This window comes from Eretmochelys imbricata, chromosome 24, assembly GCF_965152235.1.
Source record: "Eretmochelys imbricata isolate rEreImb1 chromosome 24, rEreImb1.hap1, whole genome shotgun sequence".
Classification (NCBI taxonomy): domain Eukaryota; kingdom Metazoa; phylum Chordata; order Testudines; family Cheloniidae; genus Eretmochelys; species Eretmochelys imbricata.
Window position 1 is genome coordinate 14,769,526 of NC_135595.1, and position 14,331 is coordinate 14,783,856.

Here is a 14,331-nt window from a genome sequence, read left to right on the forward strand (position 1 = left end):
CTAATGGACAAACATCCCAGTTAGTAGCCACCCTGAGTCCCAGCTCTGATTATGTCCCAGTCTCAGAAGGGAAGGCAAGGATTGGACTGGCCATGGAGAGCACACTACATTCCTAGCAGTGTTTCCCAAGTGCTGTGGGTTCAGCACTCGTAGTGGCCTTGGCAGCTGCACCCTGGGCTAGGGTGCAGCTGCCTGCTGAGAGAGACCATTGTCTGTTAAAAATGTTCTGCAGTGTTTAGATCCACATCTACCAGCCAACAAGAATTAATGATCCCCCAAGGGGCAGGCAGCAGTGAACACGGGGGACTCACAGCAGAATTTCGTAGTCCTCCAGGGACGCACCATAGCTCCAGCTTCCTGACATGCCTCGGAATAGCCAGCAACTGCCTGGCAGACGTTACTCTCCCGCCCACTGAGGACGCAATAGCCGTACACGCAGTCTACGAAGTATCCATTGGGGTCCACTTTGCTGTGACATCCTCTGAAAGGGCCACTCTTGTCTAGGATGATCCCACACTGCCCTCTGCTACCTCGTTGTTGTTTTTCAATAGCCTCTACACTTGCACATGGGGGTATCATTACTGCAGAGCATCCTGGGAGGTCTCCCACCTTCCAGCTCTGGCCAAAGCTGATGGGGCTTGGTGCCAGCGTGCCATCCCTCATAAGCATGTCGTCCTCCCTGTCCCTGTTGAAGTTGCCACACAGACCACACACAGCTCCCACGTAGGTGACTGGCAGAGTGATCGTGGTACGTCCTGACCACCCGGCATAGGTAACGGTGAGACCAAAGTCTGTCTGGATCACTGTGGCCCAGCCCTTTCTATACATAGTGATTTTCTTATCATCGAGGTTGAAGGGAAGAGTAATCAGGAAACTATTCACCTATAAAAGCAAGACATATGGGATATGAAACATTGCTCGCTCGTGGTGGAACCTCTGGCTCCAGCACAGAGCTCTGGCCCATCTACTGCTGCTGAAATCTTCATCCAGGTTGACCTGCTCCCTCCTCTACAGCCTGCCTGAATCCCTGCTCTCCAGACTAGGAAGGATCCTCCAACCAGACTTTCCTTTTCTCTGACATTGGCTATTGCTGTTCCCTCCTCTGTGAGCCCCACCTCTCCAAGTTCCCACATATGCTGGGTGCTATTGACACCTTCTCACACAGATGAAGTGTAACCACATCACCCCAACCCTCTAGCTTCTCCACGGGCTGCCCATTCACATCAGAATCCAGTGAATATTTGATCTGTTTTCTAAAATCCTTCCATGCACTTTCTGCAACCGACTTCTGATTTCACAGGCGACTTTCCAGAAATGTTTTAGTGACTAGATGTGATTTCTGAAACTCACCATGATTTCCCCAGGGAATTGATTGCTGATCCTGATGTCGGTCTCATAGACCTTGATCTGCACAGGAGCAATATTGCTTTCCTGGAAGTAGACTTCAAAGTCCACCAGTCCCTCTGCCTTCTTGCATAGGATAGTTAGCTGATAGTGGCAGGTGCCTTCGAAGTCGTATCTCTGTCCATCAAAGGTGGTGTAGTGCAGATTCCTTGTCACAGAGCAGGTGGCGTAGCTGGAGGGGTAACAGCCTCGTATGCCGTTCACTAGCCCGCACCTCTCTGAGTGTTTGCATGTAGCGGCCGCGCATTCGACTTGTCTAGTGGCTGCATTGCACATGCACCGTGTCCCACATGCCTCATCAACCCAGAAACTCTCATTGGGGGCATAGGGACGCCCCTCAAACTGGCACCCACAGCTGTCCTTGGGGATGCATTTGCCCTGGCTCAGCACAAAACCATCCTTGCACTGGCAACTTTCCACGCAGGGGTCTTGGCAGCTGCTGGGGGCTGACTGGTCCACACACGTGGCTGGGCAGGCTGTTCCACAGATCTGGTACTGGCTGTTCTCCAGGGGGCACTCCATGGCTGGGGAGTGAAAGACCCACAGATTTAACAGCAAACCGTCTCCACGCAAAAGCAATATTTAAAATAGACTGAAAGGGACGTATCTTGTGGGGCTCTGAGAGCCCTCAAATCCCAGTGACCTCAACATTGGCTGAGGGTGCTCAGTATGTTGTAGAAGGTGCTTCGCCCCTTACAGGATCAGGCCCATAGTAGGAAGAGTCACTTAAAAAAAGCATCATTTCACCTCAACCATCCATGTGTTATCAGTCGACGTTAGATACTCAAAGTGACAGGCTGTGATGAAGGGGGGATTGTGTGTACTATTTTTATAATGTCTATGTGTGCCTCAGTTTTCCCATATGCCTTCTGTGTTCCCCAGTGTGTCCAAAATGACTGTTTGCTCCCAGGGCACGCTAAGGCCATGTCTACACGAGCACTTATGTCAGCAAAACTTTTGTCACTCAGGGGTGTGAAAAACAACACCCCCGCCGAGCAACACAAGTTTTGCTGGCATAAGCACTTGTGTGCAGAGCGCTATGTTGGCGGGTGATGCTCTCCTGCCAGCAAAGCTCCCGCCACTCGTTGAGCTGGTTTTATTACGTTGCTGGGGAGAGCTCTCCCGTCAGCACAACGCAGCTACACAAGCGATCTCACAGCGGCACAAGGGTATCGGTGCAGCTGTGCTGCTCTAAGCTTGCTAGTGTAGACGTGTAAGAAACATCGGTACGAATGTCACCGAGCTGTCTCAGCTGGATGGGTCATTAAAAAGGACTGGCTGAGAGGGACCCCATATCGGTGGAGAATCCAGAAGATAATGGCAAATGCAGTCACAAGGACATTGACACCTAGCAATAAATGACTCCGAGGTGGATGGATTTCCCTGCCTCTCAGCAGGGAGGTGGAGCAAAAATCCCGCAGTTCGAGAAGAAAGGACTGGGAAATGTGATGTGGGGAAATAAGGGTTGGCTGCTGGCAGGAGTTGGGGCTCTCACCTGGAGTCTGACCAAAGAGCTCAGATGGAGACCTGGTCTACACTACCGAGTTAGATGGATGTAGGGCAGCTTATGTCAACCTAATTCTGTTGGAGTCTTCACTAAAATGGAGCTCCCACCTCTGTAACTCGCCTATTACACTGACTTAATAACTCCACCTCCGCAAAGGCATAGCGCATAGTGCTTCGGTCGATTTAGTTAGGTTGATGTAGATGTAGACAATGCAGTGATTACGTCGACTGTTGCTGCCTTTCAGAAGCCATCCCACAATGCCCCACACGGACAGTTAAATTGCTGCAAGCGCTCCTGATGAGGACGTGCACTGCCGACACAAGGAGCAGAGTGCGGACACGTAAAACCGATTCAGTTACTGCTGTGGCTGTACATCACATAACTTAGGGCAAATCTACACACAAAACTACACAGGCACCTTAGCAATACCATGGACAGACAAGTACTGTGGGTACAATAGAATCCAGGAGCTCTGATTTCCCAATCACTGCTCAATCCCAAATCACTTGATCACACTCCCTCCCAAATAGGGTTTCCGGGTGCCTGGTTTTCGACCAGAACACCCAGTCGAAAAGGGACCCTGGCAACTCTGGTCAGCACCGCTGACCGACCCGTTAAAACTCCGGTTGGTGGTGCAGCGGGGCAGGCAGGCTCTCTACCTGGCTCCATGCAGCTCCTGGGAAGCAGCGACATGTCCCTCCATCTCAGGGGCAGCCACGGGGGCTCCTTGCTTTGCCCCCACCCCAAGTGCCAGCTCCACGGCTCCCACTGGCTGGGAACGGCCAATGGGAGCTGCGGGGGCGATGCCTGGGGTCGGGAGCAGCACGCAGAGCCCCATGGCTACCTCCAAGCGGGAGGGACATATCTCTGCTTCCCAGGTGCTGCCTGAGGTAAGCACCACCCAGAGCCTGCACCCTGCATCCCCTCCCGTGCCACAACCCCATGCCCCAGCCCTGAGCCCCCTCCCTCACCCAAACTCCCTCCCAGAACCTGCACCCTGCACTCCATCCCACACCCACACTCCCTGCTCCAGCCCAGAGCCCCCTCCTGCACCCCAACCCCCGCCCCAGCCCAAAGCCCCCTCCCGCACCCTGAAAACTTAATTTCTGGCCCCACCTGGAGCCCTTACCCTCTCCCCCTCCTGCACTCCAAACCCCTGCCCCAGGCTGGTGAAAATGAGTGAGTGAGCAAGGGTTGGGGAGAGCGAGTGACACTGGTGGGGGGAATGGAGTGAGCAGAGGGTGGGGCCTCGGAGAAGGGGTAGGGCAGGAGGTGGGTCAAGGGTGTTCAGTTTTCTGTGATTAGAAAGTTGGCAACCTTACTCCCAACACCAGGGCTAGAACTCAAGAGTGCTGAGCCCCAGGATCCCCGGTCTAACCAGCAGACCATAGACCTTGGCATACAAATCTGTACTCACGGCATCTGGCCAGCTGCCTCCATTCCCCAATCCTGACCCCCTCCAGCTGGCAGGCATCCGCATAAGCCTTCAGGGCCTCACACAGGGCCTTCCTGTAGCCGTCGCTCTGGCACAGATCGTACACGCAGTTGTCCAAGTAGACTGTAGGATCCACCTTGGAGTGGCACTGGCTGAAGGGCCCATCTGAGACCTTGGTTATCAGGCTGCACGAGGCCTCTTCCTTGTACTTTCTGACTATGCTGGTGGCACAGGGCCTGCAACCTCCAATGCAATCGTGCCAGCAAAACTGATCCTCATCTTCCACTGCCCAGCTTTTCCCCAGGGCGGCGACACTGCGAGCCAGGTCCCCGTCTGGGGTCTGGAAGTCATCGGAGGGGTCCCCATTATAGTTGCCACACAGGCCGCACAGGCTGTTGGAGAAGTCATTAGGGACGGTGACCCTCAGGTGGTTGTTCCAGTCATAGGACACTTTGAGGTTGAAGTCAGTGCGGAGGACGAGGGAGGTGCCGCTCTGATAGAGCCGAAGGGACCCATTGTTCAGGGAGATGGGTAAGTGGGCCCTGGTGTTATTCACCTTCCCAGTGAGAAAGAAAGGGCAAAGGTCAGAATCGAGTGCACAGGGTCTTTCATTTACAAAGTGACCTCTTCTCAGACACAGTTTTTCACTAGTATTTGCCTATTCTTCAAAATCCAAACATTTTCAGGAGATAGTTCCTTTTCAATGACTTTTTAATGGAAACCAAACAGATTTCAAAGACTGACCTGGAGCCAAGACTCCATTCCCCTTCCCAGAAAATTTAGTAATTTTTGGTTTTCATTCCATATTGGAATGAAGCTAATTTCCAAATGACTGAAATCCTCTCCCAAATGGCATTAACTTTTTCCAGCCACCTCTATCGTATGATGCTATAATTTGGTTCAGATTTGGGTCCAGATTCATTGAAAATTATGAGTTGGTTCCATTACTATTGATTGGAATTTTTCCAAACAATTCCTATATTGGACCTGTGATTTCAATATAGCCCATTGTAGATGAAAGGGCTGGCAATAAGAATTGCTGGCAGCTGCTGTAAATGACAGGGACTGCATTGGTTAGAGCTGTTAAGGAGCAGCTCCACTGAAAGAGGGGGCTGCGTTGGTGACAGCTGTTAGCAGCATCACCTGAGAGACGAGAGGTCTCTAGGAGCTGACTACAATGTTCCGGGGCTCCTGAGGTACCTCAGGTTGGAGATGGCTCTGTAGTTCAAAGGCCCTGAGCTGCCGAGATGTGCCTCAGAGTTTCCCCATAGCTTAGAGTTCAGGCATGTCCTCCTGGATCCAATAGTGGGGATTCTCCTCAGGTGGGCTCTCAAAGGAATCCCTGTTACATTAGAAACTGCTAGGGAATTTGCGGAAGGATGGACTCAGTGGAGCTGGGATTTGCCCTTCTCCTGCGTGACATGCTGTGGGATATGTAATGACCAAATGTTCACATCTACACTTTATCTGGTGTGTAGATCCTATGTGCTTGTGACAGAACTGACAGCTCCTTATACTAAGCCACCCAACCTGCTCCCCTCAGCACAGCACCCTCTAGCGCCAGATTGGGATCAGTGCGAAGTGCGACTCTGACGGGACAGCACCCCCGACTGACCCCCCCACACACCACTCCCTGCCACACAGCACCTGCTAGCGCCATGATGGGCATTGGGGTCAGCACTAACTGCAAGGGGAGAGTGCTCTGTACTTGGTACCCAGACCGCTCCCTACCACAGAACTCTCACCAGTGTCCTGCTGGGCATTGGGCTTAATATTAACTCGGGAGAAAGGTCCTGCTACTGAGACACCTACACATCTAAATAGTACAGCGCCCCCTATCAAAGTGCTGGTATGTGGGTGACAGCACAGATACAGTGGCAGAGCTCCTACTAAATCAATAATAATACCCACTGCAACACCTTGGGGTATTTTTTTCAAGGTAGCCTATCTATGTACTGACCACACCAGATTTTGTCTAGCTTGCAATTCTACGTGGAGGTCGGGAGTGCAGTTTCCTGCCCTCTATTTAGTAAAGCCTACAGGGTGAGCATAGGAGCAAGCTGACGTGTGTGCCAAGCACTCACCCACACAAAGCCGACCTCAGCCCTGGCTGCTGTGACAGTGACTCCATCCACCTGGACAGTCACCGACCCAATGTAGAAAACCTGTGTGTTCCCACTGTTCTCGCTCTTGGCCAAGACGTGGAAGGAGGACAGGACGGAGTCATCCCTGCAGGTCTTAGCCACCATGTAGTTGCAGGTGCCATGGAAATCATACGCCCGTCCATCGAAGGTGTGGTAATGAAAGTGTCCTCCGGCCCAGCATGTGCCCCGAGAGACTGGCACACACTCTGGCTGCCCATTTATCATCTTGCAAATAGTTCCTTCTCTGCAGCGGATCACACTGCAGGATGGCTTTGGAATATCTAGTGGGGAAAGACAATAGAAACACAAGAAACTCCAGACTAACCAGTTATATATGAAAGCAGAGAGGGGGCTTTAGATGAAATTTAGTGTTCCTGGAATCCTACTTCTTAATATAGCTTGTTTGTGAAATGAACCGAATGATCGATTGGTCTATCTATCTTTCTATCTATTTACTCCCATGCACCCTTCACAAATCTCTCAGAAGTCCCCTGCTGGGGATATCCCTGTGTGGGTGTGACCTTTTCTGGTGTAGAGCCAGCAAAGTGGTCTCCTGTGTCTCCCTCCCTGCAATGCCCAGCAGAGGTGGTGCAATTCAGAGGGGCTTGTTGTGGGCAGCACTGAGCAAGCAAAGGAGAGTGCTTGGGATGTGATGGGTTCTGACAGTGCCCAGCTGATTGATGGTCCTTTGGTGCTATAGGCAATAGGCTCCATTTTGAGCAGCCCCCAGGTTTTAATCAGCTCCCTACTGCTGCTGTGTATGCCAGAAGCAGGACACAGCAGACACTCTGACCCCACAAGGCTTTTCATCTTTCAAGTCGAAATTGTGTAATATTATGGCTCAGGGTTCATTGTTAAATAAAGGGGAAGAGAAAGTGAAAAGGGTGAGAAGACATAATCACAACTACTTTACTCACTGCTTGTGCAATCACCCCTCAGGCATGTTGTAATCAGTGACTGTCTTTTACCTTGGCTGATGCAGTCCATGACGCCGTCTCTGATCTGGCAGGTTTTTCCTATGGAGCAGCTATGGGCTTCGCAGGTCACCCCTTGGGTGGGAATGCAGGTGCAGCTTTGCTGGCAGTCGTTCATCAGGACCACCTCACTGGGCTAAGGGGATGTTTGGAAAAAGGGAAATATTGCAATGGAACTGAAAACAACTATTTATAATATTTCTGGCAGTGCTAAACCTAGAGCTGTGTGGTGAGGTGTGTGAATGTGCATATTGTGTCATAACATTATTTCTCTGTCTAAAGGCTGTCTGATCGCTTTCTTTGACAGGATAACAAGCCTTGTGGATAGCCGGGAAGCAGCAGATGTGGTATATCTTGACTTTAGTAAGGCTTTTGATACTGTCTAGCATGACCTTCTCATAGACAAACTAGGGAAACACAACCTAGATGGAGCTACGATAAGGAGGGTGAATTACTGGTCGGAAAACCATTCCCAGAGTGTAATTATCAATGGTTCACAGTCATGCTGGAAGGGCATAACGAGTGGGGTCCCACAGGGATCAGTTCTGGGTCCAGTTCTGTTCAATATCTTCATCAATGATTTAGATAATGGCATAGAGAGTACACTTATAAAGTTTACGGACAATACCAGGCTGGGAGGGGTTGAAAATGCTTTGGAGGATAGGATTATAATTCAAAATGATCTGGACAAACTGGAGAAATGGTATGAGGTAAATAGGATGAAATTCAATAAGGACAACTGCAAACTACTCCACTTAGGAAGGAACAATCAACTGCACACATAGAAAATGTGCCTAAGAAGGAGTACTATGGAAAGGGATCTGGGGGTCATAGTGGACCAAAAGCTAAATATGAGTCAACAGTGTAACACTGTAGCAAAATGAGCTAACACCATTCTGGGATGCATTAGCAGGAGTGTTGTAAGTAAGACACAAGAAGTAATTCTTCCACTCTACTTCATGCTCATTAGGCCTCAACTGGAGTATTGTGTCCAGTTCTGGGCATCACATTTCAGGAAGGATGTGGACAAATTGGAAAAAGCCTAGAGAAGAGCAACAAAAATTATTAAATGTCTACAAAACATGACCTACGAGGGAAGATTGAAAAAACTGGGTTTGTTTAGTCTGGAAAAGAGACAACTGAGAGGAGACAAGATAACAGTTTTCAAGTACATAAAAGGTTGTTACAAGGAGGAGGGAGAAAAATTGTTCTTCTTAACCTCTGAGGATAGGACAAGAAGCAAAGGGTGTAAATTGCAGCCAGGGAGGTTTAGGTTGGATATTAAGAAAAACTTCCTAACTGTCAGGGTGGTTAAGCATTGGAATAAATTGCCTAGGGAGATTGTGGAATCTCCATTACTGGAGATTTTTAAGAACAGGTTAGACAAACACCTGTCAGGGATGGCCTAGATAATACTTAGTCCTTCCATAAGTGCAAGGGACGGGACTAGATGACCTCTCGAGGTCCCTTCTAGCCCTATGATTCTATTATTCTAATGAGTTAAGTGCTGGTCTGAGGGCCACAAACAAAGTCTAGGTTCTATCCTGCCATTTGCTCCTGGCTCACTATGTGGCCATGAGCAAGTGATTGCCCCTCGCTGTACCACAGTTGCTCCATAACAAGCAAAATGTGTTTAATCTTCTTGCCTTTTTTGGAACTTTGGGCACTGAGTACTAGCAGAGCTGGGATGCGAGGTTGGATGGGCCAGTGCTCTGATCCACTATAGAAAACCCTATCCCTGACTAGTGTAGGATTTAAGATGTGTATAAAGCAAAAATTAAATCAGACCCAGACCACTTGAGGCTGTACCTTGTAGTATCTCCCCTGTTCGAAGCATCCACAGCGCTCCTGAGTCACACAACCCTGGCCGTCAAAGAAGAAGCCATCGTCACATTGGCAGCCTTCGGCACAGGTCTCCGGGCAGTCTATGATGTTTCCAGCACAGGTGACAGTGCAGAGGTCAGCACAGACCTCATAGTGGCTGTTGGCAGGGCAGCTCACAGCTTAAATGGAGAGAGGAATAATTATTGGCTGGACAAATCTCATACCACTGGCTAGACAGATTTCATACTACAGGCTAGAGGGAGGAGACATAAAGGAGAGGAGAATAGCACAGGAAGGAGAGGACAAGGACACCTGAGGTTGTTGGTTCACACTGAAAGAGTCTATGAAGAATCCCAGAAGTCTGGAATTTTGTTCCCATAAATGCTGTCTCCCTCTCCCCTTTTGTCCCGCACCCAGCGCACCTTGGTTCCCTGAGCTCCATCAGTATCACGGACTTACAGCAGAAGGAGGGGCTCCTCCAGGGCAGGATGGTGACCTTAGCCTCTTGACAGGCTGTCACGTAGCTGTGGATGCTCTGGCACAGGACCTGGGAGTCCCCGTTTCCCAGGCACACATCATACAGGCAGTTGCTCAGATACACACTGGGGCTGACCGTGCCGTGGCAGGCAGTGAAGGGGCCATCGGGGTCTGTGAGCAACCCGCAGTAGTGGTGCTGTTTGAAGACGTCCTTCTTCCTCTCCTCACAAACTGGACAGCTGTTCCCAGCACATCTGTCTGCACATGATGCTCCTGGGACCTGGACTTCCCAAGCAGAGCCAAATGCTGCCACATCAGAGGCTGTCCTGCCATTGGGGAGCAGGAACTTGCTGTCCTGCCTTCCACTGTAGTTCCCGCACAGGCCACACGTGTGGCCCTGGTATCGCTGTGGAACGGTGACTCTGGCCTGGTAAACCAGGTCGTAACTCACAATGAGGCCAAAGTCAGTTTGCACCAGGATGTTTGTACCATGCTGATATGCTTGGAGCCGCCTGTTGGCCATGATCACCGGGAGGTTGTGGAACACCCCATCCACCTGTCCAAGACAGAGCATTCCCCTGTGAGAAGGGGGAGTGGACGCTGGGCAGGGGCGGGGACAACCCGTTTTCAGATTCTGCTCTCGCTCACACCATGGAGTAAACCCAGAATGACCCATGACTCCAGATTTCACTTTGGAATGACTTATCCTCATCTTCCAAGCTCTTGACATTACCCTGGCCTACATCTCTTCTCTCACCTCCCTATCCACTCACCTGCCTCCCTCCTGATCCTCTCTCTTTTCCATCCCTATCTCCTCCACCCGTGTTTGGTCCACACCTCCTTATCATGACAACTCCTGCACTCAAAATAGTTTCTCGCTTCTTTTCCATCTCCCCCTCTCTCCTAAACTCCACTTTTCTCATGAATCCTTCTCCATTCACCATTTCCCTCCCTCTCCTGCCTGAACCAATTTCCTATATGTCAAATTCTATTTGTTCCAAGGTAAACCACAGGCCTCTCAGGGGAATTGATCTTGAGACAGATTCTTCAACAGAGAGGCCAATGGAGTTCCCATAGGGAGGAATTTCATCCCATGTTTGCAAAATATAAGGTATGTAGAGGGGGTTCCCAAATAATTAATATTAATAAATATGCGGTATGAATCAAGAAGAGAGGCAGAGAAGATACATCTGAGCTGCAGGACACTCAGCTTGCCCAACAAAAGCTCTCACATAGCAACATCCATGAGTAATGCTTTCTACCATCTCCAGTTTACTTCTGGGGGAATTCTGCGCCACTCTCAAGGCAGAATTTGTGCAGAAATTAATGTTGTGCGCACAGAATTTCCTTCCTCCCCCCGAAATGGGCTGCAGAGCTGCTGGCCGCCACTAGGGGCCACTGGACGCAGCAGAGCTCAGCTCACAAATAGAAGACCAGGAGGAGGGTGAGGGAGCTGCAGGCTTCCCCGTTCTCAGCAGGCCCTGAAGGAAGGAGGTGTGCAGGAAACTCCATACAAGTCCCAGCATCAGGCTGGTTCTCCCTCTGGATCCCTGGGCTCTGAGGGGTAGGAGGAGCGGGTGTCTGGGTTGGGGGAGCCCTGCAGTGGGGCTCTGGGGGGAGGGGTGTGGGTGTCTGGGCTGGGGGGGGAGCCTGTGGCTGGGTTCTGGGGGAAGGGAGGGGGCAGGAAAACAGGATACTGGATTGTCGTAGGGGTTTCTTTAACTCTCTACGCCTGGTGGAATTTGTGTGTGTGTGTATTGTTACAGACATACTTGCTGACAGGTATTTTGAAATAAATTCCCAAAATAATAGAAACTGGCATGAGTATATATGTTATTTTGACAAATAAAATATGCAGAATTTTGCAGGATTATAAAATATTGTGTTCAGAATTTTTAGGTTTTTGGCACATGTAGTGAGGTGGGATGGCCTCCCGAGGACCCAGTGTGGGAGGACCCCTGCACTGAGCCCTGGTGCGGGGAACCAGGGCCTAGTTGCCCCTCCTCCAGGAAGTGTATGCAAGGAGCAGGAAGCATAAAAGGTGGCCCAGAAAGCTCAGTGGGGAGGCAACCACCGGAGAGACCAGATGCTTCCTGTGGCCTCCTGAGCTGGGAAGCAGCAGAGGGTGCCGAAGGAGCAGAGGACTGGCCTGGGCCACCGGGGCTGCTAGCTGATTCAGACTTGGAGGAAGCAGACAACTGCCCCGACCCCCCAGACTACTGTCAGCCCTGACCCCGGAAGGAGAGGACGACTGGCCCAGATCACCGATGGACCAGATCCCTGAGGACTTGCTCGCAGTCCCGGAAGCCGCCGTCGACCTCAACCCCTCCTCACAGCAACAGGTACACCAAGAAGGGGAGTGTGGAAGTGGCCCAGCAGTAGTAGACCCCTGTCTGGCCGCAATGCTGACAGAGGGTGAGCCAGCATGTTGCAGCGTGGATCCTTGCTGACCCAGTGACAAGGCGCTTTGTCATTGTCAGGGCCCTGGACCGGGACGCAGTGGAGCGGGTGGGCCTGTGTCCCCCCTGCCACCTCAACCTGGGGGGTGGCAGTCTCCCCTTCCTCAGAACAAAAGTCTGAGCTTCAGACTTTTTGCTGCCCCGCCTTGATCCAGGGCCTGGGCTACCTGACTGTTTGTTTCTTGCCCCGCCTGACCAGAGGCCTGGGCCCCAGCTGCAAGCAGAGACCGCTTCATTCCCCACAGCGGCCAACATATCAGTAAAGTAGTGAGGCGGGGTGGCCACCCGAGGACCCAGAGTGGGAGGACCCCCCGCAGAGAGCCACTACACTGCAGAATTCGCCTGCAGTACCAGTTGGCTGTGAGATTCCATCCCATCCTGGCAGAGGATGACCTGGCTTCAGTTATTTACGCCTTTGTCACCTCTTGGCTGAACTGCAACAAGTGATATAGCTGTGGAAAGAGCCTTCAGCTCTTACTCCAGCTCGTGAAGAATGCTGGAGTTTATCTCCTCAGAAGCACTGTCCACTGTGAACACATCACACATCTCCTCCATTCCCTACATTGGCCCCCCACAGAACATCAAATCCCATTCAAGGTCTCAGTCCTTATCTTCAACTGCCTTCCAACAAGGGGAGATACTACATAATTAATTGGATCAATTTCCATGATGAAGATCCTTGTTCCAAAGCTCCTCAAGGCTTGAGCATAACCTTTGCCACCATCACCAATAGCCTGCCTGTGATGGGGTGCTCTCACCACACCAGCCCCAAAAGGGCGAAGGCAGCTGAGTAAGGAACTAATTAGTGTGATAAGCCACACGTGAGAGGATTAAGCTGGAGGAGCAACCTCTGATTGGAGGATGAAATTCAGCTGAGTGGGTGTGACCTGGGCTAGCATAAAGCCAGGAAGCTGGCAACAGAAAGGGTGGCAGTGAGAAAGTTTGTGTATTAGAGAGGGAAGGAGGGAACGCAGGGAAGGAGTTGGACCCTGGGAGCCTGGCCCTGAGGGAAGTGCATACCCAGAAGAGAGAAGGATGGAGAAGAAAGATTGTGGGAGGCAGAGGAGGAAGCAGCCCAGGGAGACAGCAGCAAGGCTGGGGACTGATTAGACTATGGCTGCATGTTGTAGAGTCCCTGAGCCAGAACCCAGAGTAGTGGGAAGGCCCAGGTTCTCCTACCAGCCACTGACAGTGCCTGGACAGCGGGTCCAGGGAGACCCTATACCCCGGAAGGAGAAACCACATAGTGACCTGGCCAGAGGATGAGTCACAAAGAGGAAGCTGCAGCTCCTGGAGCAAGAGAGGGGCCCCAGAGTGAGAGAGAGGGAGAGACCACGAGGGGAGACATTAGACATGGAAGAGAGCTAATTCCCAGAACAGTCAGAAGGAGGCGCCACCTGCAGTGAGTAGAGCACCCCGTGACACTGCCACAATGGCCACTTCTCCAGCGATCATGACATCCGTGACAAGGTTAATGCCATCAATAGAAACTCTCAGCGGCCAAATATGGGTCAACAGTGTAACACTGTTGCAAAAAACGCGAACATCATTCTGGGATGTCTTAGCAGGAGTGTTGTAAGCAAGACATAAGAAGTAATTCTTACGCTCTGTTCCATGCTGATAAGGCCTCAAGTGGCATATTGTGTCCAGTTCTGGGGGGCCACATTTTGAGAAAAATGTGAATAACTGGAAAAAGCCCAGAGGAGAGCAACAACAATGAATAAAGGTCTAGAAAACATGACCTATGAGGAAAGATTGAAAAAACTGGGTTTGTTTAGTCTGGAGAAGAGAAGACTGAGAGGGGACATGATAACAGTTTTCAAGTACATAAAAGGTTGTTACAAGGAGGAGGGTGAAAATTGTTCTCTTTAATCTCTGAGGATAGGACAAGAAGCAATGGGCTTAAATTGCAGTAAGGGAGGTTTAGGTTGGACATTAAGAAAAACTTCCTAACTCTCAGGGTGGTTAAGCACTAGAATAAATTGCCTAGGGAGGGAATGAAATCTCCAACACTGGAGGTTTTTAAGAACAGGTTAGACATACACTTGTCAGGAATGGTCTAGTTATTACATAGTCTGGCCTGAGTGCAGGGGACTGGACCAGATGA

At 50.8% G+C, this 14,331-nt stretch overlaps 1 protein-coding gene across 1 annotated transcript in view; it reads right to left on the reverse strand.

The window, feature by feature from the left end:
- The window catches only part of LOC144279948 (IgGFc-binding protein-like), a 90,567-nt gene that overhangs the window by 55,819 nt on the left and 20,417 nt on the right, over window positions 1–14,331 (reverse strand). The window contains exons 9-15 of the mRNA XM_077841653.1: window positions 9,748–10,321; window positions 9,274–9,467; window positions 7,459–7,600; window positions 6,431–6,771; window positions 4,329–4,902; window positions 1,351–1,928; window positions 312–882 (exon numbers count right to left, since the gene is read on the reverse strand). Coding sequence (XP_077697779.1) covers window positions 312–882; window positions 1,351–1,928; window positions 4,329–4,902; window positions 6,431–6,771; window positions 7,459–7,600; window positions 9,274–9,467; window positions 9,748–10,321 — 2,974 coding nt within the window. The remainder of the gene's footprint in view (window positions 1–311; window positions 883–1,350; window positions 1,929–4,328; window positions 4,903–6,430; window positions 6,772–7,458; window positions 7,601–9,273; window positions 9,468–9,747; window positions 10,322–14,331) is intronic.